At 43.7% G+C, this 27824-nt stretch overlaps 1 protein-coding gene across 1 annotated transcript in view; it reads left to right on the forward strand.

Moving 5' to 3' along the window:
* The window catches only part of NTSR2 (neurotensin receptor 2), a 50724-nt gene that overhangs the window by 4574 nt on the left and 18326 nt on the right, over positions 1-27824 (forward strand). Inside the window, exon 2 of the mRNA XM_063440872.1 lies at positions 5363-5648. Within this exon, the coding sequence (XP_063296942.1) occupies positions 5363-5648 (286 nt within the window). The remainder of the gene's footprint in view (positions 1-5362; positions 5649-27824) is intronic.

The raw sequence follows: 27824 nt of genomic DNA on the forward strand, positions 1-27824 counted from the left end.
TGTAGTCCACAATATCAGAAGTGTTGAAGGTTGTCTACCCCTGCAAGGAAATGTCCAACCAGTGGGGGCTAGTCTACTAAGCAGTCTGGAGGATGCCTAGATCCCACATCAAGGTGAAAAAGTAGCATGCCCACTCAATCTGAATTATTGATCTTTACCATGAGGTGACCGACTTGAGTTCCTCAGAGCCATAATAGTTCACAAGAAGTCCTGGGGGGAGTTTTGTTTTTTCTTTCTTAAAAATACGTTCTGGAAATGCTTTATTAATTATTCTCCCACTGTTAATTAATGGATACATGTTAAATACCAGTAGTGCTATTCACCAAAGTTTGAATACCCTTGTGCCAGATAAAAATAATCTGAAAAAAATAATCTGGAATCAGCCAAGGGTGTTCAAAGTGCAAACTTATAATGCAGCCTGGGACTTAGAACGAATGTTGCAACCAAATGGCTGAATTCCGAATACAAATAATTAAAATCTCTGACCAGATCGTGAAAATCCAGTACCGAATTTAAAAAATCAGGCCTATTTGTAAATAGTTTTAAATTTTTTTTTATTTTTTTTTCAGAATTACGAGAGTTAAGTATGTGGCATCTAACGTGCTCTTGTTTAAACAATGAAAGGTTAAAAAAATTACCTAAACAGCCCCTCATGAAATTTACTGAAGAATGTTGTCCTTCTTTTACTCCACCCAACATGCCGTGGGTGGGAGCATATCTTCCAATGGGTGAACAGTGGGATTAACACAATGAGAAGAAGGGATACCAGCCTCTGGTTGATCCCCATTAAGGTGATATACCCCAATCTGGAGCATATAGGGTGGAGGTTAATTTAGGATAGAATCCTCCTGATAGTTAGTTGTGAAATAAACTCAAACTCTAATTGAATTTAAAAAAATTAAATAAAATAACATTTTGTAATACAAAAGATAAAATAAGGTTACATACAATTCTGAATGTGGGCTTTTTTGACATTTGTTATAGTGCACATCGTGATTCGTCAACGATCAAGGGATACATCCCAATATTTCAATTGGACAAAGAGGAACAGTTTAATTTGTGTGGCCAGGGGCAGGTCTGTTATGAGACATTTTTTTTTTTTTTTTAATTCTTTATTTTTCTTGTGCATATGAAAAACAAACATTTGGTCTTGCAGCGCCACAACAGCAACTGCAGGCTTATCTTGAACATTAGATTGATATGGCATCCGATTGAATAGCACAATTTTATGGTATAGTATTATGAGAGACATAAGAATTCAGACTGTTCTATAACATGCAAACTGGATAATAGTGTGAGCATTTGTTGAATTCGCATAAAAGCAGTGGGCTGAAGCGTGCAGCGGTGGTTTAAATTAAGTTAGAGTAGAATATGGCTTAAGGAGGTGCTGCACTGAATGTGGGTAAGGCGACCCGCGACCATGAGTAGGTGAGCAGCCCTTAGTAGGCAACTCTTGCTTATTCGGACTTATGAAATGGCTGCGAGGGGCTTAGTGCGCTGCTGAGGTGTTCCTTGGTTTGTGAATGATTTAAGACTTTAAGATAGAAGGGAAAAAAAAAAGAAAAAAAAAAAGGGGGGGGGGGGCTAAATGCCTGGGCGTTTGAAACGTGTACATGCGCCTTAGTGCTTGCTAGTATAGTTTACTGTTGATTCGCTGCGCATTGTGGGAGGTATACGTCTAGTATTGAGCATAAGTAGAGTTATGTATGAGACACAGTAAAATACATAAACATAGGTTCATGAGAGCAGAGTCATTACAGGAGTCCAACATGTTAAACAAGGTCTGGAGTGTTGTCTGCATAGCTGCATTAGATATGTTATCCCATATGAAGCAAATAAAAAAGAAAAAGATTGAATGACATAAAGCATAAAAAAGGAAACCTTAAATACTTTGTCCTATAATTAGGCATCAGCCTGTGCACTGGCTTGGGTGGAAATAGTGGCTGTCCGTGTGTTGTTCCATGCTGGAGCTGCGTGTGGCTGCCTGCAGGAGCAGTAGCTTGATCTCGGAGGCACTGCGATCTGGATTCAGGGTAAAGAGCGGTGTCTTGTGCTGTGAGCCAGGCACTTGGATAAGCCTGTGTGTGAGTGGCTCGTGGTGTTCAGGATGGGCTGGTTACATGCCGTCCCTGTCGATCGGCTGTCCCTCTGCGTACCTTTCCTCCTGTGAGCTCGGGTCTCGCAGCCGCTGTGATCCGGCAAGCGCTGTAGCAGTATGTCGCCTCCGCCTTGTGTATGTGAAGGTCGTACTCAGCGTGAGAAGCTGGCATCAGTCCCCTCATGTGCCAGTAGGTTCGAATTTGCCGCCATTTTAGTGGGTCCTCGTGGTTTGAGTCGCGAGGTCTTTGGTGCAGCACGGGTTGCAGGGTGCGGGCCGGGATCACCCCCACCAGCCCAGGGGGGGGAGGGGGGGTGTTATGAGACATTTTAGCTGACTTACTAATACCAGTTTATACCACATATAGACATATTTTATGTACACACTCTGATGTCTAAAAACATTTATTGTTGTTTAAAGACATATTACTGTGAATATTATTGCGGTGGAGCTCTTTTACACACTCGGAAATAGCAAAAAAATTGAGCTCACAGAATAGGGACTATCCCTCTTACATAGGGGCACTTGGGAGGTATGGTAAAGATGTTATGTTCCTGGAACTAAGTAGAAGGATTCTATGGGAACTCTTTGCCTGTTTTGTAGGGGTATAGTCATGTGCCATGCCTTTTTCCAGTTATGGGGATTCCTTATACTATTTTTCTTCCACAGAGGGACCAATTGTTCCCAGGAAAAAATGATATTTTCCAAGGTAACAGAACACCTCAGGAATTTGCATGATTTAGTTGCTTCTTCAAACGGTGTATGTAAAAAATTATGGGATATGTCCACTTTTACTTAGATTGCTCAAGGACGTTTTATATTCATAGCACAAAGATATATGATCTTAGTTTAGTACCATCTGTTTATTTAAAAGTCAGCAACTTCAAATTGCAAGCTAACAGATTTGTATTGGGTCAAAATATCTTTTTTTATCAAAGAATCTTTTCAAACACAGCTGTTATAGTACCTTCCTACATTATCATTACCTGCGTTCTTTAAAAAAATCTGGGATTCTAGTAGGGACAAAAACACAACACACGTTTTATAACTTTAACATACATTTTTATTTTGCAGAAAAAAAAAATATATATAGCTAATTGTAAATGGCTCTTTAAATCGAGTTATCACTAAAATAAAATTTGTATATCATTTGACTTTTAAAGTAGATAAAAATTAATGTGAAAAAATATATATCTATACTGACCATTACGCCCACACGTTGTACACCTATATATAATTTTGTTTCCATGGATACAAAACTCAGAGCCATAGCTCTTATTATAACTAAATGGACTGATGTAGCAATGTAGAACTTCCAAATCATTATGATCCACGGATTTCTATCTATTATCGGGTCACAACCATAAAATATGTTTACAATAATATTTATGTATTATATATATATGGTCTATGGTATTGTAACATTTTTAGAGAAAAAAACGGTACAATCTTTTATTTTTAAAATATATTTTTTTACTAACTACCAAGTCAGGGGGTGTGCTGTCAAACTCATTGTGAGTTATTTATTAAGGACAGCTCGGGAATAAAATACTTAATGTCAGGCAATCACCATAGAAACCAAATGAATGTCCCTGCTGATTGCTCCATCATTAGAATGTTGCTCTTTATACATACCCTGCACACCATATTATCTAAAAGATGTTGATTTAACTGCCTTGAAACTCAGAGATAAGAGAGATTTGCAAAACAGTTTTATCATTACAATACAAAAAAGATACGCAATACTAAACACCATAAATTGAACTGGCAAAAGTTGAGCTGTAACAAATCTGACCTATTTACACAATAAAAAAACAACTTTTTTCCCCCTTGTAAATGCAGGAATGTAGATCATGCTTAAATATATACTGGATAAAAATCCTCTGTAATAATAATGAAGGAACATAAAATATCATCTAGTAAAACCAGAGGGTCCAGAGTTCTCGGGGGTGATCTCTAGGATAAGAGAATGTAGAATTATGGACGATTTGACAGCTAGGGTAAAGGGAACGATAGTGTCTTTCCAACGACTTTGGGAACCATGGGACAACAGCCCAGTAGGCTTGAGTGGAGACTGACAGGGTTTAGATCGGAGAGTGGACTCGGATAGCTAAAAGAGCCCCCCCCAGGAAAATATGGCTATAATACTGAAAGAGGGGAAGCACTCCCCCTCCCCTACCCTCTCCCCTTCTCTCCTCTTATCTTTTCTCGACTCTATATCTCTTCTCAGTTTTTTCCTTTCTTTTTCACTTCTTATTTCGTTTCATGTTATACATATTTCTCTTCTCCCTTGGTTTCGAGGGAAAAGTATTTTCTATACCAGGCATGATTAAGCTGCCGGAGGAACTGGGAAGCCCATGAGCAGGGTTAGTCATGAAACAAAGAGTAAAGAAGGGGCCCCATATGCCGACCACATGCCTGAATAAAAATAAAAATCCCTCGGTAGGGGAAAAAATTGTGCGGGGATGCAGGATGGACTTGCATTGCCTACTTAAATTGCATTATGTTACCACTTACGATATTCATGTTGGCTTCTGCGTAAGCCCGAACGTTTCTGTGCACTTGTCACACCTATCGAGTGAAAAATAAAGAATTTAAAAAAAAAAAAGATCGGGATGGAGGAGAATTTTTTTTTTTTAAATATCATCTAGGTATCTGCAGCATTTCACTGAAAAAAATGCAGGTTATTAAGATCCTCTGAAAATACTTTGTATTGGGCCACAAGATTGATATAATTGTTTCCTCGTTGAGCTACAATCAGAAGGCTATTTTGTTTGAAAATATGACATTCATTATTAATTCACTTTGGGTTTTTCAGCAACTCACCCATTAGTGAATAATTCTTTATCTCTTTTCTGTCCTACAAAACAAAATAAATGCAGTGCAGTCCATATGGTTTTGGACAGTAATAGTAACAAAGTAGAGAAAGAGGATACTCCAAAAACAGGCATATTTATTTGGAGGGTATTAACCTTCCTAAACTGTGATCTGTGTAGGAATTATAGGAAAGATTGTATCTTTTAAAATAAATGATAATTAATATCAGAGATCAGTATACCCATAATAGAATATCCATCATTCATGCTCGTCCTGTGTCTCTTTTTACCATCATTTCTTTATTTTATGTTTTTTAGTAATTTAGTTAAATTAATTTTAACTGTGAGCCAGTTGTACCAAATGATAAAGTGTTAGTACAACACATAATTAATATTGGCAGTTAAGTGATTTAAATCTGTTTCATATAGTGTTTTCTTTTTATTCCAGGTGAATGTATTTGTGTCCTTCCTACTTCCAGTGGCAGTCATTGCCCTCTTGAATTGTGTGACAGTTGGTCAACTCGAGTCACTGAGGTCCCGCTCTTGTCTGTCGTTGCATTCGTCTTGCATAGTCCCTCGGAATTCTCAGAAAGCTTGTGAGACCCCAAATATTGCTTCAAATTCCCCCAGACTGAAAAAGGACTCCATCAGTGGGACAACCTGGAAGAATAATCTCACAGTCTCCAGTGAACCCAACCGCATACAGTCTCTTCAACACAGCATTTACATGCTCAGTTAAGAAAACCCTTGCTTTGTCTTGTTGATATAAGAATGTTTAAGGGAATGGTAGCATGTTGGTGGTCAGGTACAACCAAATGGCCAGTATTGTGGCAAGTTATCATACATACACAACCTTAATACTTTCTAGCCAAACCCACCAAGACCTCATCTCCCACAGAAAGCTTCCTTTATATATATATATATATATATATATATATTTATTTTGCCCAGTCACGCAGATATACACATTATTACACACACACACACACACACATATATTAATCAACTTCAAATGCCCCAGATCAAGGGGTTAGGGGACTTGGAGCCTACCTCCTACAGTGACAAATATGTGCATTTGATAAGATCTGTCCTTGGAGGTAGTTAGATAGTGACATGTCTGCCCACCTATATATCATCCCTTTCACAATTATAATGTGATGCAATGGAGCTGGTCTCTGAAACCAGAGGAGCGACAGTATTCACTATTCATAGAAAGAGGGAGATATGTAAGTTATGTAGAGCATGGGTTGCCCATTTTATATGTCTAAGGCCACAAGCTGCAGGTATATTCCAGATGACTAGCACTTGCGGTACAATTTACTGAAGCTAGGCTACTACAACTACTACAATGTCCCTTCCAGTGCTACTTAGGTCCAAAGGACACAACTGGATGTCTGTAAAGTTGGGTATTTAATATCACATTTTACCAAACGTCTACCTCAATTTCTAGTGTTTTGTTTAAAATAAAATGATTATATAATTAAATAATATATTGATTTATTTTCAAAATTGAATTATTTCAAAAATGTCAAATCTATGTATAGCAAAAATGTATCGTCTTAGGCCTTCACGATGGACCACAACTTCCCTAATTCTCTGTTTGGCCTGCAGAGGATCTTGGTAGATGTTGTCTAACAGCCCCTAAGGAGTAAGAAAATCAGTAGTCTCCAGTAACTATTATTAATGTTGACTCTATCTCTGCCAGGTAAAGAATTGCACTTTTCAAGAGAATCAGGTTTCCATGGGAAGGTTTTTCTACTTAATCTTATATACGACCTGGCCACCTTGTTTCTAGAAATGTAATTTGTGCAGTACAAACAAGATTTAGGGGGATCACAGTGAAGATGTCCAGTGACAGTCCACACCATTAAACTCTCATATAAAGGGGATTTGTCTTTCTCTGGATGACATTTGCTCACCTAGAGCGTGCAGGGATGAAACCTATGAGATAAAAATAGCCCCAGCTGTTGCATTTCTGTAACTAAGATGAAATGAGATGATGAATTTATATGACGTTCATATTTATGACCAATGTATAACACCTGCTCTAATTCTCCAACTATATTTGAATCCCGATTATTTCAATGTAGTATCAGTTGTATTAGCAGATTAAGACACATATCAGGTTTCAATAACTAAACACACTTCCATGGATACTGAGTGCCACTTAGCCCTTTTTCTAAATTAACGTTTTCTAATTCAGAATGTTAGCAAAATCCCCGATTTTATGTGATAACCTGCTCATATATCATGTTTATTGTAAAAAAACAACCACCTAATGCTCCGTTAGTACTTTTTACATTTTCAGTTTGTTCTCCATTGTGATGGACATCTAGCAGATATTTACTTTTTGTCTTCCTATAAACAGGAATAAATGGAATGTGCAAAGAGCCAGTTTATGATTGCCCAGGGCCCTAGGCAGGATTCCACTACTAGAGCCATGGACTATTTCTATTGGTGTTAATTGTGTGGTGGGAGAGACTGATTGTTGTGTTCATGTGGAGGTGGAGAGCTGTATAGGGGGAGGCTGAGTGTGCTGGCTGAGTGTTGTGTGTGAACAGGGCCGTATTTTTACCGCCCTAGGCAAAAAAAATTGCTGCCCCCCCATATGTTCTGCCCACCATGTGATATCACAATGCCCCACCCATATGATCTGCCATATGAACTAACGCCTGTGTGGCAGAGTGAGTGCAGGTGAGTGTGGTATGGTTGAAGGGGGTGAAAGTGACAAGATTAGGAAGAGTTAATGTGAGTGTGGCTGGGAGAAGGGGGCTGTCAATGTGTGGGGGGTTGACAGTGTGGGGGTGTGACAGTATGTGTTGGAGTGATAGTTTGTGGGGGGTCACAGTGTGTAGGGAAAGTGACAATGTATGAGGGGCTAAACAAGTAGGGGGACTGACAGTGTGTGCGTGACCAGCCTCCAAACACTGAAATACTATTTTTACCCTGGCGGTCCAGTGGTCTCACTTCCTGTTGGTCTGGTGGACTTGGTATCCAGTCTGTAATGCTACGGTGTGCAGACAAACCATGTGGTAGAGCTTTACCACAAGGTCTGAAACTCTGCACCCACCAGAGCTGCAGACTCACCCGTGGCATACAGTGCAAGCCGCCGGGCTCCTTCCCGCTGTCGGACCCTTGGTCACAGACTGAGGGCCCGACGGATCATTCTCCCCTAAGGTGAGTTAGGTGGTCGCAAGGCCTCAGTCATGCAATTTACTATAGCACTCGGTGCCCAGTGTGTTTTTTTATCACCATTCAGACACACTCTAGCCACACCATGTGCTATCAGTAACTGATTTGAGATGACCTAACTCCAAACGAAAATCTACTGTATGTGACTTGGACTGTACAGCAGGTTAAAACCAGCAACAATCCTGTTACATTCAGTTTTCATACTTAATTGATGCATCAGTCAGTAGTGCCTTGTTGATAATTCACTGGTATCTCCATCCCTTTAACGGAGATTGATTTGAAATATCTATGCAGAGAACATTGTTGGAAGATCTATCTAGAAAGATAATTTTGCCATCCTTAATGTATTTCCTCGAAAAAATAATTAGAAGAAACAGAAGGGCTTAATGGTTTGATTGAAATGCTGAAAGAGCTAAAGGTAACTTGGAAGATTGAGAAATGTATTTAATTAGCAATTATCCCTCCCTTTTCCCTGAAAAAGACTGTTGGACAATACACGAGGTTCTTTTTCCTTCTGTCCTCCATTGTTGCTATGTCCCTGGGGCTGACATTTTTCCAGAATGTGAGCGCTCTGTGCTCCTTATCATTATTATTATTATCACTGGCATTTATAAGGTGCTAGCATATTCCAACGCGCTGCACAATTAGGGATAAATACAGTACAATATAAAAAGGCCAGTACGAAGGGTAGAGAGGGCCCTGGCCTCAAGGGGAGATCTAGCTATCAAAGCTATTTTATACAGAGTACTTTGCTAGGTAGTCTGTGAGTTACACTCTAATTGTTAAATACGGAGTTGAGACAATAGGTAGCAGGGGGAATTTGGAGGTGATGGCAGAGAGAATTAAAAGACTAATTGCAGCCACTGCTAGCATGTAAAGGGAATAAGAAGACAATTGAGTGAATGATTAATGAATGACCGTTGAACACACAAGCCAAGAGACAAATGACTGCATCAGTACCTTATATCCCTATTAACTGAATGCCTGCTGCATAGTCATTCTTTGGCTAATTGTGCATTTCATTGGATCTCTATCTCATAGGGCTGAGAATGATAAGTCTTTGACTCAGCATTTTCTGCTTAGGCACAATTAATGCTTGTCCTGGGGTGTTTTGTTCTGTTTGGGAAGCAGCCACAAGCCTTTTGCCCAGTATATAGGAATCCTTTCAGACTTGTAAGTGATGTAAAACTGTATTTCAATCAAATCACTTCTGCTGAAAATTAAAAAAAAAATTCAAAAACTGTGACAGACAAATTTTGGCCATGTGGCAGTTCGGCACCACCGAATTTTAACATGAAAAATTTGGGAAAATGAATTAGACTAACCAAAAAATCGAAAATGGGCAAATCAGTGTACTGCAAAATGTATAAAGATATTCCTACCACTTGGTTCATAGATCAAGTGAGAAAAGGTAACCAGTAGAGGGAAGAAGAGCAGTAAAAAACATAAATCTATATTCATATATTTATTACATATATAGATCTGTTTTTCTAATACTCCTCCTTTTTTTTCTCTTTGCTGGGCACCTCTCACTAAATATGTAAATAAAATCAACATTTAGTGAATGTACCCTAGACATTTAATATATTTTTGCCCGTCAATCATCTCTTTTTTTAGCGTCCCAGGCAACATTCGGAATCACGAATGAAAACGAGCATACTTGTACATATGTTTTGTATTTTATGGACGTTTTATTAACCATTTTTTTTATTGTAAATTTTGGTTGTTTCCATTTTTATTATAAGTGTTCTTCCATCTCTGAGCTGTTTTGTTAATATACTTGGAAGGTTTCGTGATCTATCTGGAAACAGAAATTAGAAAATTTCTTTGTCGTCCTTAATGCATTTCCTGGAAAAAAAACTAGCAACAGAAGCATTTAACAGATTCATTCAAATGCTAATTTACCATCTCAATGAAAGCTGGAGAATTGAGAAACAGCCTTCTTTAATGGCTACATAAATGCCTAGATACCGAATGCTTTAACTTGAATAACACAGGAAAACAGCGAAGACTTGCAGCTCGCTAGTTGTTGATAAATACCAATTACTGTGATCTTCACACAACATTAGCGTTTCTGGTACATAGGATGTATTTCATAAAGCCACTATGATAATATACCCCAGAGGTTTGTAGCAGAGGATTGTGGGTTATTTAATTCAGCATTCCGTTTCAAACATGAAAGGCAATATATATATTTTTCTTTTTGTACTATTCGTTAGGTGTCTTGCTTTCTGCAGAAATAATCAAGTATGGGAACTTAGAACGGATGCAGGGGAACAAACTAGTGGCCTGTCAGACTATAGAAAAAGCTAGCAAAAAGCAGACTTTGCAGTGTGGCGTATTCACTACCTGCTATACTCACTACATCCACGTTTCTCACTGACTCAGACCGACTGCTAATAGGAAGAGGAGTGGGCAAGGGAATGCTGAGGGACAACAGGGAACCGCCCCCAAAAGTGTAGAGCTAGTGCTTCATTAGCTGTGTTTGCACCAAGCTCAGGGTGCTGAAACAGCGCTATCTGCATAATCCACCCTTAGTTGACCGTCCTGCGTGGTTGGATGCCAGCCTGGTGTGTATTTACGCACTGACCTTCCAATTCTCCAGGCCGACCAGGTGGGCCTCCCCTTTGTGCGGTGCAAGTGATGTAATTTGCGTCTCTGGCCCACCTCCTTTTATCCCGCACACCAGCATCTCGACACCGGTGTTGCCTGATACGCATTTGGTTGATAGAAAGCGAGAGGTTAGCATTGCATGTATGTATTCTCATAAATGCATCATGCGAGTTTCCCTCCAACACCACTTCAACCAGATACAGGATACTTGGGTGATATAACTGTTTCACTATTTTCTGAAGGCAAGATTCTGTAATTAGGCCCTGCCACTATTCATTCACTGTCTGAATGGCTTTCTGTGGCTGCCCAATCACAGACTTCCCAATGCAGCTCAATCAGAATTCTTTGCAAGGCAGGTGCTCAGAGCAATTGTTGACTCTTGAGTTTAGGACCACCAAGCTAACCAAACCAGGAAGTAACAGGACCGGTAGTCTGTTTAAAAGCCAGGAGGTGCAACCGGGTTAATTGATAAAAGTGGCAATTTCTATTGAAATCTGCACTTTTTGCAAAATAAAAAAAAACTCTTTACTCTTCACATATAAGGCATTTCAGCAAGCTAAAGTGCTTTAGGGGTCTGGAGGGTCTCTTTAAATTTAAAATTCACATTGAATCCACCTTGAATTCTCACTATAGTGAATTACCCTGTTAGTTTACACAGTACAATGTTTTATGACGTATGCTCACAGTAATTTCAATGCACGGCGTTAGATATCATAAATGAGGTTCATTCAGCAATAACTTACTGGTTGTTAACAGAGAACCAGTAAATTCTTTAGCACTAAAAATGGTACATGAATTTTATAGACTCATTTACATACTGGATGGGGAATAAATGTTTAGGATAATTTATTTTTAACACAACACCGTCATATTCCCCAGAGCTTTACAATAAATTGAAATTAAAAATATAGATTTATAGTACACATTGCAGTGAATTGTGCATTATCGGAATATAATACCATTAGGAGGTTGTGGGGGCATCACGATAGAATCCATATTTTTATAAAATTCTGTTACAGTGATTGTGCTACTGTGAATACAACAAACAGGCATAAACACATGGATACACATACACACAAACATATAAAGACAGACAGGTTTATGCACAAAACTTCGAACGGCCCTGCACTTAATAGCCTTCCAGTAGTATATGGGTCCATTTTCATAGCAAAATCTAGACATTGTTCACGTTTAATAATGTACAAATTTTGCAGAGTAGACGTTGGAAGAGCCTCAATATGGTGCACGATTCAGCTGGACCGAGCACTGCCAGACGGCTGAGATTTGGACCTGGATTATTCAGATCTGGTCCCAGATAATTGTAGATTATGCTAACGTAGTGTACCTATAATCTTAATTTTAATAATGACAGGAGGCGAGTATTTTGCATAACTTTCTTTACTTATGCCTCCAGCAGCACAAGACAATCAATCAAAACTTTTAACCAATCATAGGCCAACATAGCCTGTATATAAGTCCTTGATGGGCGTGTTTATCCCTCTTTCTTTGATGTAAATTCCTGTAACGTCAGGCTTGAATGAACTCTGTAAACTGGCGCTCCGTTAACTTGAAGACTGTAACTTGGATCGAAGCTTGAAAGGATCCTAGTCATCCGACTTTCGAATTAATTTATGCTGAAAAAAACAGAGATAGGTGAAAGGTGGTGGAAGTGAACTGTTGTCCGCATGTAACATATAGACAATTTATTTACTATTTCAATGTCTTGTTGTGATAGGCTATCCCTTCAGGATGCATATAATGTTACTAAATTGCAGCTTATTTCTACTGACTATCTAACTTACATTTAACAATATGCGATTACTGTCCATAATACTATAGTATATAACTGTATGTAAACCTTAATGTTCCCCCTTACCAATGATATAACGTTATCGAAAATATAAATGCTTGAAATCTGCGAGTATTAGGGAGGGATCAACCGAACATCTATGGGGGGGAAAATACTCGCCTCCTGTCATTATTAAAATTAAGATTATAGGTACACTACGTTAGCATAATCTACAATTTTATTACATGACAGGAGGCTTCCTATTTTGCATTTTTAACGCTGCGGTAACAACGAAAAAGATGCGTGTGATGACTGTCTAAAGTAAAAAACCCTGAAGGTATTCTCTCTAGTCCAGTCTGCGGAGCGTAGAATGTCCGCTAACGATGCTCCCGCTGAATACGCGTGTGAAGCCGCCGCCCCGCGTATCGAGTGGGCCCCGAATTTTGGGTCTATCCCTGCCAGGGATAGGAGCCAACGTACCCATCTAGCCAACGTTGTGGTAGTAACGGGTTTGTACGGTTTGGTGTATGATACCAGTAGCTGACCCGATCGGGAAAAACGGAGGGGTTCAGTTACTTCCACGTACCGTAGAAGTGTGCTGACTACGCATAGACGAGGAACCGTCGGAAAAAAGGGGTAGGACACGGACGTAGAGTCCGTCTTGGTCCTGCGAGACACTGTGAAGGTAACCCCTTCTGGTGTCACCGTGAAACCGTCCACGTCGAAAGCTCTAACGTCCGAGACTCTACGAAACGAAACTAAGCATAACAGGAGAGTCAACTTGGCTGTTAGTTGTCTCAGTGATAAGATGTCGTTGTCAGGCCAACTGTTTATAAGTCGAATAACCATATCTACATCCCATAGACTGTTATACTTCGGGGTCGGTGGTCTGGACAGTTTGATACCCCGAAGTAAACGGCATATCAAAGCGTCCTGACCCACTGGTGTTCCGTTTATCGGGACATGGGCTGCCGAGATGGCGGATCGGGTGACATTAATCGACCGGTATGCTCTTCCTTCCGAGAAAAGGCTCGACAGAAAATTCAGAATGTAGGGAATAGGTGCTGTAAAGGGATCGAGGTCCCTCGCCATGCACCAGCGATTCCATGTGTTCCATGCTGATAGGTAGTTGCGTCTGGTGCCCGGTGCCCATGAGTCCCATAGTAGGTCCCTAGTCGTCTGCGATAGGCCTGAGACATTCCAGGATCCCCGGAAAGACTCCAGACTACTAGCTCTAGGCGTTCCTGTGTTACTAGAGGGTGAGGTTCCCCTTCCGAGTTCGTTAGGAGGAGTGGAAACACTGGTAGGATTAGTGGGTGGTCCTGTGACAGCGCTAGAAGGTCCGGGAACCATGCTTGGCTCTTCCACAATGGAGTGATCAGTATCAGTGATGTCCCCAATCCACGTAAGTGGTGGAGGACTCGTGCTAACATTGAGAACGGTGGGAACGCGTACGCTCCTGTCGGCGGCCATTTCTGTAGAAACGCATCCACCGCTTCGCTCTGTGGATCCGGGAGCCAGCTGTAGTATCTCGGTAGTTGTGTGTTTGTCCGTGATGCAAAGAGGTCTATGTGGAGGGGACCTCTTACCATTCTTATCCTTTGGAAGATGGTGGTGTTCAGGCGCCAATCGCTGCTGTCTCTCCAATATCGAGAGAACCAATCTGCCGTGAGGTTGTTGACTCCCGGTAGGTATTCCGCCTTGATTGTGATGTTGCGGGGTAGACAGAACCGATAGATGTCCCTCGTTGCTTCTGTTAGGTCTCGTGATCTGGCTCCGCCTAGGTGGTTTATGTACTGGACTGCTGATACGTTGTCCATGCGTAAGAGTATACAGCAGTTGGACATGTGTTTGGCCAGACTGCGTATCGCAAAGGATCCCGCTATCAACTCCAGGCAGTTGATGTGTAGGAGCTTCTCTTCCTGTGACCACGGGCCCCCGGTGGAAGCTCGTGCGCAGTGTGCTCCCCAGCCCCATAGGCTGGCATCTGACTCCAGGATGAAGTCTGGGTTCGGTCCGAATATGGCTCTGCCGTTCCATGCCTCCATGTTGAGGAGCCACCATCGAAGTTCCGTCCGTACTTCTGTTGATACCGGAATCCAGTGGTCGTATGTATGCCCTTGTCTCAAGTGGTGAGCCTTGGCCCGTTGCATGGCTCGGTAGTGTAGTGGTCCCGGGAAGATCGCTTGTATGGAAGAAGATAATAGGCCCACCATTCTGGCCAGTAGACGGAGTGGTATTGAATCCTTTCGGAGTACTCGTCGTATTTCTTTCCGTATCGTCGCGATTTTTGTTGCGGGTAGCCGCAGGGTACACGTTCTTGAGTCGATTTCGAATCCTAGGAACTGTACCACCCTGGCTGGTTGGAGTGATGATTTCTCTCTGTTTACGATGAATCCCAGAGATTCCAGTAAGTGCACTATGGATCTCGTTTGAGAACAGAGTCTGGATGCGGTCTCGCAGAAAATTAGGATGTCGTCCAGATATATTAGGCAACGGATGCCCTGTTCCCTTAGGTAGGCCATGACCGGCTTCATGAGCTTTGTAAAGCACCATGGTGCTGAGCTGAGGCCGAATGGGAGACAAGTAAATTGGCATGTGAGGTTTTTCCAGGTGAATCGAAGGAAGGGCCGGCTGACGTGGGCTATCGGTACGGAGAGATAGGCGTCTTTTAAGTCTAGCCGGGTGAACCAGTCGTGTTTTTGTAGTAGGTCTCTGAGAAGGTGGATCCCTTCCATTTTGAAATGCCTGTAAGCGACAAATCCGTTTAGTTGACGTAGGTTGATGACCGGTCTGTATTCTCCTGTTTTCTTCAGGACCACGAAGATGTTGCTGAAGAAACCCGTATCGTCTGGGGCGATCTCCACAGCCCCTTTGTCGAACAGGGCTTGGATCTCTTTGTCTATGATTTTGGTGTGTAGTACCGACGCTCTTATAGGCGGTGGGCGACTGTTCTGTACCGGGGTGTCCGAGAACTCTATCTCGTAACCGGCCACCGTACGAAGGATCCAGGTGTCCGAGGATATCTTTCCCCATTCCTGTGAAAAGAGAGACAGTCTGCCTGCAGTCATATGAGAATACAAAGAGGTCGTTTTGGGGTTGCTCACCTGCATTGAAGCGTCCGCGTCCGCGGGTGCGGGTGCCTCTGGAACGAAATGATCCCCGAGGGAAGTTGGTCCTCGTCGCTGGGAAGAATGCTTGAGGTGTTTGATTTCTGGGGCCTGTAGGCCAGAATCGGCTGGTGGCTCGGCCCCTTTGGCGACCAGCCCTGCCAAAAACTCAGCGGCATGGCGTGGTGTTGCGGAATACTTGTTTGAAGGACGTCTGTGCTTTATTAAGCGCGGTGAAGAGGTTGACGTGCTTTTTCAGCTCTGTTATAAAGGATTCTCCGAAGAGCTGTCCGTTCGCCAGTGGACCCATCTCTTTCTTCCCCAGTTCCATTAATTTCGGGTCCATCTTCAGTAACGCCGTCCTGCGGCGTTCTGCGCACATTGCCGCGTTAGTGTTGCCCAGGATACAGATGGCTCGCTGCGCCCATTCACGTATCACGTGGGCGTCCAGAGCGGTGCCCTGGGAGAGGGCCAGGTATAGCATTTTTGCCAGAGGGCCTAGGATGTCCAGTAGCTTGTCCTGGGATTCTTTAAGGCCCTTCTCTATCCCTTTCCGTGGGTCTCGGCCCGTGCGGGACATGAATAGTGACACGGTAGTGTCAAATTCTGGGGTCTGTGCAATTTTGTCAGGTAGCGTGGGTCTTGGGCATTCTGCCCGTAGTCTCGCCCTTACTTCTTTTTCCATCGGCTTTCTCAGCCAGAAGTGGATAAACTGGGCAAGGTGTTCCGGCAAGCCCCATTCTGTTGACCTCGGATGTCTAATCGTGCGGGGGTCGAACATGGCCACCCCTTGGGAGTCAAGGAAGGTACCCTCCTCACAGTGGTCTCGTGAGTGGTGGGGTCCCTCCTGTGTGAGGTATGTGTCCTGGTCATATTCTGCCTCGTCCCGTGGGATGTCTTGCCACTCTTCGTTTTCTGAGTGTGAAGCCTCCGCTTTCCACTCGTCCATAATTTCCAGCGAAGGCGGGGGGTTGTGGTCGTCGTCCTCTGAGGATGGAGAGTACGGGGGGGATGGTTCCCTTCTGATCGCTTGACGGCTCCTCTTCAGTGGAGCCTTGCCTTTTTGTTTCCGAGTGCCTGAGTCGGTGTCCTTCCGTTGCCGCTTTATGGCGGGGAAGTCGCCGGTGAAGGCAGGCTCTTTTGCTTCCGTGGTTGTTTCGGCGGCAGTATCCATTTTTGGGCTCTGCACTAGTAGTTTGGCGATAGCCTTTTCCACGGAGGCAGCCACCGCCGAGTTGATCAGCGACTGTAAGTCCGCTGGTGGTGAATTTGGTGAGACACTCATCCTGATGCAGTTGGGGAGTCTGTCTGTGGAAGACAGGAGAGTGTTAGGTACCGAAGTACGTTCACTGCAGTCTAAATGGCTTCCACTTACGACTGGGGGTCAACCAGCGTTGTTTGCCCCGAGTGGATAAGGGGAGGGTTTTACCCTCATGCGACCGGGGTGAGCGGTCGTATAATTGGGTCACACCCGTTGGGGTGGAGGGTCTGTGAGGTTAGGGTCAGGGAGGGAGTTACCCTCTGTGCGACCGGGGTGAGCGGTCGTATAACCGGTGGGGCCTGAGATTGTCAGATTTTCCCCGTCCCTTAGTGGAGGGTATGGATCACCCCAGTCGTAATGTGGGTACCATATACTGTCACAGATATATATATAGGTAAGGCGGTGTAGCAGGGCGAACTTATGTGCGCTGCGCTTCTGAGGGGTTGAAGCAGGGGGTGAGCCTGCTTGCCTTGTGACTTCAATAATAATATAGCAGGGGATGAGCCTGCTTGTACTGTGACTCGTGCTTGTATAGCAGGGGTTAGCCTGCTTGCATTGAGACCCTTAATAATATAGCAGAGGTGAGCTTGAATTTGTGCGGCAGGGGATGAGCCTGCATGCACTGTGACTTTAATTGCACGGCAGGGGTTGAGCCTGCATGTATTGTGACTTTAATTGCACGGCAGGGGTGAGCCTGCATGTATTGTGACTTTAATTGCATGGCAGGGGTGAGCCTGCATGCGTTGTGACTCCAGTTGCAAAGCAGGGGATGAGCCTGCTCTCATTGTGATTCTAAGCATACAGCAGGGGGTGAGCCTGCTCTCTTTGAGATTCTAAGTATATGGCAGGGGGTGAGCCTGCTGAATGGTGACACTCTGTAAAGTGAGGGGTCAGACTTGGGGTTCACACAATGACAGTAGTGAGTCCTAATATACACACAGTGAGAATTGCAGAAGGTGAGTAATTGCAGAAGGTGGTAATCTCTGAGGCACTATCAGAGAATGCATTTAAACCGTTTGGGTGTGTGGATGATGTTGGGCGGATCGTGTGAATCACGATCGCCAGGGGCGCAAAACGGCCGCCGTGGGTCTCGCGGTGCGAGATCCAAGATGGCCGCCGTTCGCGCCAAAATGACAGCGCGGTCCGCGATGGCGATCGCGGACCGCTGTCACTGCAAGGGGGCCGCTCAGTAAGGCTGCCGGCGGCCAAAAACAGACCTTCCCTAACCCGCCCCCACCTCCCAGAGAAACCCCAGTGTTCCCCAAATTGCCGCGCGGTCGCGAAAAAACGCCGCGATGGGTAGACAGAATGCAGGTAACTACAGAATACCGGGGAAAACAGTACAGGGTGGAGAGGTAGAGTGGGTAGAGGGAGATAGGTAATAAATACAGTGAATAATAAATACAGTGAGAGATAATCAAATATTGAAGTGAACTCAGTACTCTGACCTGTGCCTGTCTGGAAGCAGCAAAGAAAGAGGGATAAACACGCCCATCAAGGACTTATATACAGGCTATGTTGGCCTATGATTGGTTAAAAGTTTTGATTGATTGTCTTGTGCTGCTGGAGGCATAAGTAAAGAAAGTTATGCAAAATAGGAAGCCTCCTGTCATGTAATAAAATTCAAATCCGGACTCACATTCCAAAATTTCAAACGATTAGCTCACTGGCAGCGCTAGCAATAAAAACAGCTACTAAAATTAGATCCATATTTGCCCACGACGGTTCAGCACTGTATGAGTTTTATGAAGGCGTTCTCATGCTTTATTCTTTGTTTGCTTGTATTTCAAATTTTTGCTATCTAGACAAAATGTATTTAGTGAATTATGCTGAGAGTCAAGAAAAAGACTAAAGTGAAAATGGTTGTTCCATTAGAGATGGAAAAAATGGACCCCCATTTCACCAAAAGATATCTCTAAAGTATTAGAATAAATATACGGTATAACCTTTATTAAGCCGCTTACGGACAAAACAAAAAACAAGTGAAGTAATAGTGACACACTCGTGAAAAATACAAGTGAATTAAAAACTGGGTAGATGCAGTATGGATATTGTTCAGAGGTAATGGAAATGGCAGTGATATCTGAAAAAAAGTTAAGGTACAAAGTACAGTATGTAGTACAATATAGACTAAATCAGATATCACATACGCCACGTTCCTCTAGAACTAAGTATCCACAGTCTGTAGGACTTTATAGGTAGCTCGGCTATAGAGGTGGGACTACACCGTAAGGCTGGAGGAAAGTGTATATCGATACTATCATTCTATGCTTAAATTGAGTAATAGTGCATAGGGAGCTGTTTAGTCAATGAAGAACGTAATAACAGCACCTATGTGTATATACGTATACACAATATTAGCTAGTGAATACTATCTGATATCCAGAAGTCTCCTTGTAATCGTGTAATATAACCTGGAGATAAATTTGGTAGTGGATAGATAGTAATTCACTAAATAGAATGTCTCACAGACACATGCACCAACTCACTTATAGTTGCTTCCTTCTTAGAGCAGTACTGGGACGTTAATGCCCTGGGCTGCCTGAGATTGATCAGAGTCCCAATTCTGGAAGGCAGCCACACGACCCTTGTCCAGTATATAGATAATAGGAGTAGAACAGTATCCATTTATGGCTGCTACAATCTACAGTTGCAAGAAAAAGTATGTGAACCCTTTGGAATGATATGAATTTCTGCACAAATTGGTCATACAATGTTATCTGATCATCATCTAAGTCACAACAATAGACAATCACAGTCTGCTTGAACTAATAACACACAAAGAATGAAATGTTGCCATGTTTTTATTGAACACACCATGTAAACATTCACAGTGCAGGTGGGAAAAGTATGTGAACCCCTAGACTAATGACATCTCCAAGAGCTAATTGGAGTGAGATGTCAGCCAACTGGAGTCCAATCAATGAGATGAGATTGGAGGTGTTGGTTACAGCTGCCCTGTCCTATAAAAAACACACCAGTTCTGGGTTTGCTTTTCACAAGAAGCATTGCCTGATGTGAATGATGCCTCGCACAAAAGAGCTCTCAGAAGACCTACGATTAAGAATTGTTGACTTGCATAAAGCTGGAAAGGGTTATAAAAGTATCTCCAAAAGCCTAAGGGAGGGGGGTGAGGAGAGCGCTAAGGGAGGGGGGTGAGGAGAGACCGCTAATGGAAAGGGGGGGCAGAGGAGAGCAGAGACCACTAATGGAAAGGAGGGGCAGAGGAGTGCAGAGACCACTAAGGGGGAGACGAGAGACCACCAATGGAAAGTCGGGGAGAAAAGGAGACCATTAAGGGAGGTGGGTGGGAGAGGAGAGACCACTAACGGGCAGGGGAGATCTCTAAGGGATGGAAGGGAGAGCTCTATAGGACAGGGGACAGGAGAGGGAGCTCTTTCAAACTACGCACACACACACACACACACAATGCATCCCTATACACACAGAGACACAACATGCTTCCCTTACAGAGAAACACACAATGCATCCATCACACACACACACACACACACACACACACACTGCAACCCTTACACATAAAGACAATGCATTCTTTGCACATATACACAGAAACACACAATGCATCCCTTACACACACATGCAAACACACACTGCTTCTCTTACACACACACAGAAACACAATGCATCTCTTACACACACTCAACACATCCCTTACTGTAACGGAGCTCCCCGTACTCCGACCGAATACCCTCCGTTGATGGACGCTTCCTAGCTTGCGCCGAGGACCACAAGCACCGCACCGGACACCACAACCACCGCAGACTCCGCAACCGCCGTAGCTTGACTGGAGTATCGCCGTCTTCCTTCCACCCTGGATCAGCTTCTGTCCTCCAGGACCGTGTGGGGAAGACCTCTCCTCTGAGGAGAGCGTAACAGAAACAGCTCTTAAAAGAGCTGAGTGATTCAAGCTCAGGGGATATGCAGAGCATAGCAATCCCCAGTGTGATTATACCAGCTCCCTCCAATAACGAGACAAGGCTACATTTGAGGGATCAAGAAGAACTCTGGTTTAATGGCACACACTCTGCTTTTACCCAACTTTCATAACTCTAAAACCATACATCCAATATTAATAATTATTAATTATTAATCAGCACATTCCAAATACAAACATATCCAAAAATCATTTGAATCCGTTCAGCCATTCGGGAGATAGGTATAAGTCATTTATGACGGACCGCAAGCACATTTTCATGCCCAAAACAGTTCCATGGATTTGGACTGTGCGGTCGGTCTATTTTACACCGAGAAAATGACTAAGTCCCATTCGAACGAGCGTTTGAATCTTCGAACGGGACTTAGTCTCCAGCCGCGGTGTCGAAGTAACGTAGACGGTACGGGCCAGCGGTGTTCGTGCAATTGGGTAGCCGAAAACAGTTTCGAATAAGTTAAAATGGCCGCCGCCACGTGTTCGTTTGTCGAATGGCAGCCACTTTGATGACTTCGGCACTTTGACTGCATCCGAAGTGCCAGTTTAAAAGTACAAACCCTTTTTTTGTACAACACAGTTAAAGGGTGAGAAACCGTAGAATATAAGTCCATTATGCCCAAATACAGTTCTTAAAGGGCAATACATCCCATAGTCGCAGGGCAGGAGGCTAGCAATCAGTCCTCTACAATGCCCAGTGGCAAATGGCAGTTTGTCACACTTACATACACAGAAACACACTTTGCATCCCTTATGCATACAAACACAGATTCACACATGCATCCCTTACACACAACACCTCCCTTGTACACAAAAACACACTGCTTCCACTACAAACAAACACACTGCATCACGTACACAAACTGGTATCCCTATACACTACATTCCATAAGCACACACATTAGATCCTCTATAGTAACACATAACACATCCCCTACACACCCCACTCCCTGTGAGCGAACTCATGGGTGGAACATGTAGGTGGACTTATGGGTGGGCCTTATGGGCATACTCACCATCAGGCCCTGGGGCCCAGACCTTAAGCTGTGTAAGGGGCCCCAAAAATGGAGCTGCTTCCCGTTCTTCCAGAACATTGAATTTTGTGACCACAGTTACAAACAGCCTCCAGAGATCCTGTTCTACACCAGACCAGTGGAGCCAAACTGCAGCCAGAGCCCATCACCATCCTCATCTGATTGTAAGTAGGCAATCTAGTATATTATTAGTGACACTAATCTCTAATATACCTCACATTAAAGGGACAGTATAGTCCCCAGAACCACTGCAGCTTAATAAAGTGGTTCTGGTGTCTATAGTTTGTTCCTGCAGGCTTTTGTGCACTGTGTGCAGCACTGGCGTTAGTTCATATGGCAGATCATATGGGTGGGGCATTGCGATGTCACTGGTGGGAGGGGGGGGGGCGGCAAATCTTTCTTTTGCCTAGGGCGGCAAAAATCCTTGCACCGGCCCTGGGTGCTTAGCACGGAAACCAGACTGAAGAGGGTCTAGCAGAGAGTTGAACTCGAGGAAGTCTGTCAATCTTGCAAATACATGTCTTTCAAGGATCTTGGATGCAAAAGGCAGTAGCGAGACAGGACGGTAGTTGGATGGGGAGTTAGGGTCAAGGTTGGGCTTCTTTGGAATTGGGGTTATAGTTGCATGTTTGAAGGGCAATGGAAATGTGCAAGAGGAAAGAGAAAGTTTGGAAATTTTAGTGAGAGGTAGAGAAAGAGAAGAAGACAGAGTATGGATAAGATGTGAGGGAATTGGATCTAGGGAGCAGGAGTGGTGGTGGGGCAGGAGGACTGGAGCAGAGCAGAAACCTCTTCCGTTGTAGCGGATGTATTGTAAGGGGAAGAAGAAAGATGAGAGATCTCTTCCCTAATTGTAGTTTGTTGTATTGCTGTGGAGCTATGCGTTACGCTGCACATTACGGTGTGTTGTATTGCTGTGGAGCTATGCAATACACTGATATTGTAACAGTTTAACAGGAGTTGGAGCCCAGTTGCAGGAGATGGCACAAGGAGAAGGCAAAAAACAAAAACACAGTACAGATAAAGGGGTAATCCAAAGGCAGGGTCAGACGAGAAGCAGAAGTCAGGGCTGGCAGCGGAGTATCAGCGGAGAGTCAGTAATGCGGTCAGAGTCCAGGAAATCAGTCAGCAGAGTAACAAAGATCTGGCAGGAAACACCAAACAAAATGACCAGATACTAGGCCTCAGGCAGAGCTGGCTTTTACAGCCTGCTGATTAGGAGCAGCTGACCCTAATTGGGGCTGCAGGTGGATCAGCACTCCTCCATCCAGGCAAGGAGTCAGGAAGCAGAATAATGCAGTCAGATACTGAAGCTCCCTGGTGGACAGCAGGGTAGATTTCTTAAAGGGGCAGCCAGGCTGTCTGCAGGGTTCGGGGTGCACCGTGACAGATAATAACTGTGAGTTGTACTGCTGTGGAGCCTTGCGTTACACTGATAAGCTGCACATTACTGTGGAGCAATGTTTATGTTTCCATTATTAAAGGACCACTATAGGCACCCAAACCACTTCAGCTTAATGAAGTGGTCTGGGTGCCTGGTCCATCTAGGGTTAACCCTTTTTCTATAAACATAGCCGTTTCAGAGAAACTGCTATGTTTATATTTGGGTTAATCCAGCCTCTAGTGGCTGTCTCACTGACAGCCGCTAGAGGCGCTTGCGTGCTTCTCACTGCCGCGCATGCGCATTCAGCCGAAGAGGAGGAGAGGAGGAGAGGAGGAGAGCTCCCCACCCGGCGCTGGAGAAAGAGGTAAGTTTAACCCCTTCCTCTCCATCCAGCCCTCAGGGCACTATAGTGCCAGGAAAACGAGTATGTTTTCCTGGCACTATAGTGGTCCTTTAAAGTTTACTGGTTCACGAGGTGTGTGCGGTTTTTTTGTGTGTGTGTGTTTTTTTGTGTGTGTGTGTTGGGGTGGAGGGTGTGATTGCATGATAGGGAGTGGAAGGGCAGGATCCAGGGGGCCCAAGTAAATTCTTTCCCAGGGTCCAATCCAATCAATATTAAAGACGACCCTGGAGTGAGCATACCTTAATATACCAATAGATAAATCTCTAAAACAGGTATTGAGCAGAGCAACTGCATGCCTCTTAGTGACCAATTAATCCACTCTTCAAGCTCTGTTCCTCTCTGAACATAAATCTTGAAGGTTTTCCGACTATTATATATGCACATGGCTGTAATTAAGAGCCACAGAGCATGAAATGAGAAAGCTGCTGCTTTTTTACCACCCTGAAATTTTGCTAAGATATGTATTGCATTACTGCTCCGCTGGTATAAGAAATGAGGAAGGGGAGCCCTACCTTTAATCAATCTAAGGATAAAAAGGATATGCAAACAAAAAGTATAACTTGAAAAAAGGGAGATGTTCTAAATTGCATTTCAGTTCCAGTTAACCTAGTGTCCGACTGACAGGAAGGTAGTGTAAATGAGGTTAGGGAGAGAGAAAAGGCACAGGGTCCACAGAGAACAAGGGACCAGATAATCATGTCTAAACGCAGATGAAAAGCCTGAAAGAAAAAAAATATCTCAATTCACTGTGGTCAGACCACTAGGGTCTACCTTAACTAACTCACCCTACTAAAGTTATAAATAAATAAAGAAACACTAAAAAGCAATAACCATAGTGGTAACAAAAATTAAAAAGTGCAGTGATTAAAGACAAAGAAAACGCTCAACGCGCGTTTCGGCATGTTCAAGACGCCGTTGTCAGGTGCCTGTGAACACAAAACAAATGTTATACTGGTTAAAGAACTTAAGGGTATCAGAAGAAGCCATCTTATGCAGTCTGGACGTGAAGGCATTATAAAGCTCTATCTCCCACAGAAAACACTTAATGCCCCACCAGCATACATAGACTTTATCTCTGATATCCTTAAATTTATCTTGACCAAGAATGTCTTTTTATTTAATGGTAAAGTATACCAACAAATTAGGGGGACTAACATGGGGAGTTGATGCTTGCCCTCCTATGCCAACATATACTTGGGCACCTTGGAGACATACATTAAAACGGACCAGACTTTATCGATCTATCTATCTATTTTGGAAACGGTACGATGATGTCTTTGTTATTTGGCTGGGATCTTCTGATGGGTTCATGATCACGTTTGTAACCCTCTTAAACATTAATGAATTCAACTTGAAATTCACAGGCGTAGTGGGGGGCAGGAATCTTAACTTCCTAGACCTCACTGTTTCCATGCAAACAAGTGGCAGCATTTCAACCACCCTGTACCGAAAACAAACAGCCTCTAATGGCCTAATGGAATTGGACTAGCCACCACCTACCAAAACTGAAGACCGGAATCTCTGTTGGACAATGTCTGTGCTTAAAAAGGGTTTATGAGAGCCATGAATGCAGACAGAGATACCCTACTTAGCGATCACATTAGGGACACAGGACCTTCCCGGATTAGATGCAGAGCATCATATGATGCAGGCAGGTCCCACATGATGAATAAGTTTTAAATATTTTAGCCAATACTCACTTTGGATCCCCATATTAAGAAGTTTATTACACCATTCCCCTCAGTGAACACGCAGGGGCAGAAATTTGAAAGACCTGCTAGTCCCTAGCTATTTGGCCCCCTTAAATAAACCCCTCAAACAATATCTACCCAGGGGTACATACAAGTGTGGCCACTGTAGTGCATGTCCCCATATTGCTAAACAGACCAAGTCTTTTACAGACAGTAGTGTGCAGCGGAGAGCAGTAGTATGAATAGCTGAACAGGGTTCTTACCGAACAACCAGACGAACGATAGCCAATATTATTTTGTTACTTGTTTCCACAAATAACCAACAGGGACAATATACGAAATAAAGTAACAAAAAGAGTGGGTGGACAGCCCTTAGCAAAAAGAAGGCACTGTGGCGAAGCCCATTCCGCTACATAGTGAATCTGAGGAATTCTTAACAAAATATTTATTTAACTGCCATACTGAAAAGCTAGTGTACCTCCTGTTATGTTCCTGTGGTTTGAAGTTCGTAGGCAAAACGTTTCGCCCATTCAAGCTTCGCATAAGAGAACACGTTAACTCCGTAAGGAGACCATTGGAGACACCAATTGCATGACAACTAAAAACACACCATTCTAATTCTGCTACTAAAATTAGATTCATGGGTATTGAATCAGTTCCCCAACCTACACGTAAAGGAAATTGGGACCGAAAACTACGGCAGAGAGAATTGTGTTGGATTTACAAACTCAATACGTTATCCCCGGCAGGGTTAAATGAGGGATTCTCTTTTTCAGCCTTTTTGTAATACTCTCTTCATTAAAGGGGCTTAAACAACACTGAAGAACTCTTCCTTTTTATATTTTATATTTTATTAGAAATATTTCCACATTATACAACTGGTTCATAGTATGATAACTGGTATGTTGTCAACAGACATCTTACAATGGTTCTTATTATAGTATAACAAATACAATATTAGTAAGTTTTGTACTTATCAGTCTCTATGGGGGGGGACTGCGGTCGTTGCTTGCTGTCGGGGGTTTGTAGTCGCCTGGTGGCCTGAATGTGTCAATTAGATTGTCATCTTGTGTGTTACTAATGTGTCTGTGTGTCCTGTTCTTGTATATCAGTGCTATTAGTGACAAGGTGCTCAGCACGGTGTTGCCGTCGCCTATGTACGGGAGAGGAGGCAGCTGTCTAACCTGTGTATGTGAGGTCTCTCTTTAGCGTCAGGGAGACCAAGTTTGTACAGGGCTTATCTATCCGGGTCGTCTCTGTCATGGATGTGAAGTAGTTCGTGTCCCTATGTCCTTCGGCATACGGGTAGGCCCCGACTCTTTCGAGTTGGCAACTCCGAGGTTCAGCTTTTGCAAGAAGACTCTTGGATCATCTGCTGGGGTTAGTATGAAAGTCTCGGGTCCCCGTGGAACTATCAGTGATCCGTCGTCTCCCCACCGGTACCGGATCATGGCGTCTCTCAGCTGCCTTGCAGTGGGGGCTAGGTGTCTTTTTGCTGCCAACACTCCAAATGGTAAGTCTCCATATATGGACACTGCTCCGCCTTCATAGGTGACCGTTCCAAGGGTTCTAGACCTAGACATGATGGCGGTTCTCACCGTGATGTCCCTGGTGGTGGCTATAACATCTCTTGGTGCTTGGGAGGGGGCAGTCACGGCTTTTTGGATCCTGAAGGCCGTTGTTATCAGGTCCTTGGTGTCGTTTCTGGCGAGGAGTGAAGCTACTACCCCACGTATGTATGGGAGCAGGGCCTCCTCCCCAACACCTTCTGGCACCCCTCTTACCCGTATGTTCCTCCTTCTGTGTCTCGTCTCTAGGGTGGTCACTGATCGTGAGAGGTCTCTGACTTGCTGTGCCAGGTCCTCCACTTGTCTCTGAGTGGTTGTTATTTGTTTTTCACGGGTGCAGTCTTTCTGTTGTACTTCCACGATTTTATGCCTGAGTTCCCCTATTTCAGTTTGAGCCTCTTTGAGGTCCGCCTTCCAGACCCTGCGTATCTCTTGTATTAGGTCCTTCATGTCTCCCTTAGTAACTGGAGCAGAATCATCTTCAGACTCCACTTCTGAAATGCGGTCTTCCGACTCTGGGGATGTGAGCTGCTCCCTATCTTCTTGGGATGCCTCCGAGTCACCTTCCGCACAGTTTGCTGCGGACGCCATCTTGGTTTGGGCCGCAGCCGCTGGCCTCTCAAATGATAGCCTGATATCAGGCTGTTTTTGAGCCTCTGGAGGACGAAAACGTTTGTTTTTGCGCCCCATATTTGTCTCTGGTGGGGGTTCTGGCCTGTGTGTGCTGTTTGGGTTCCGTACCGGGAATTATTTAAGGTTTCTGTCTGTTCGGGTCCGGAGCTCCTAAGACACGCGTCCGCTCTCTCGCGTTGCCGGCCACGCCCCCCCAACTCTTCCTTTTTAAGCTCCCTACCGTACTATGTGTAAATTTGTAGATATGACACTTTTTATATGAACATGAACGGCCACTTTA

Source organism: Pelobates fuscus, chromosome 2 (genome assembly GCF_036172605.1).
Source record: "Pelobates fuscus isolate aPelFus1 chromosome 2, aPelFus1.pri, whole genome shotgun sequence".
Taxonomy (NCBI): Eukaryota; Metazoa; Chordata; class Amphibia; order Anura; family Pelobatidae; genus Pelobates; species Pelobates fuscus.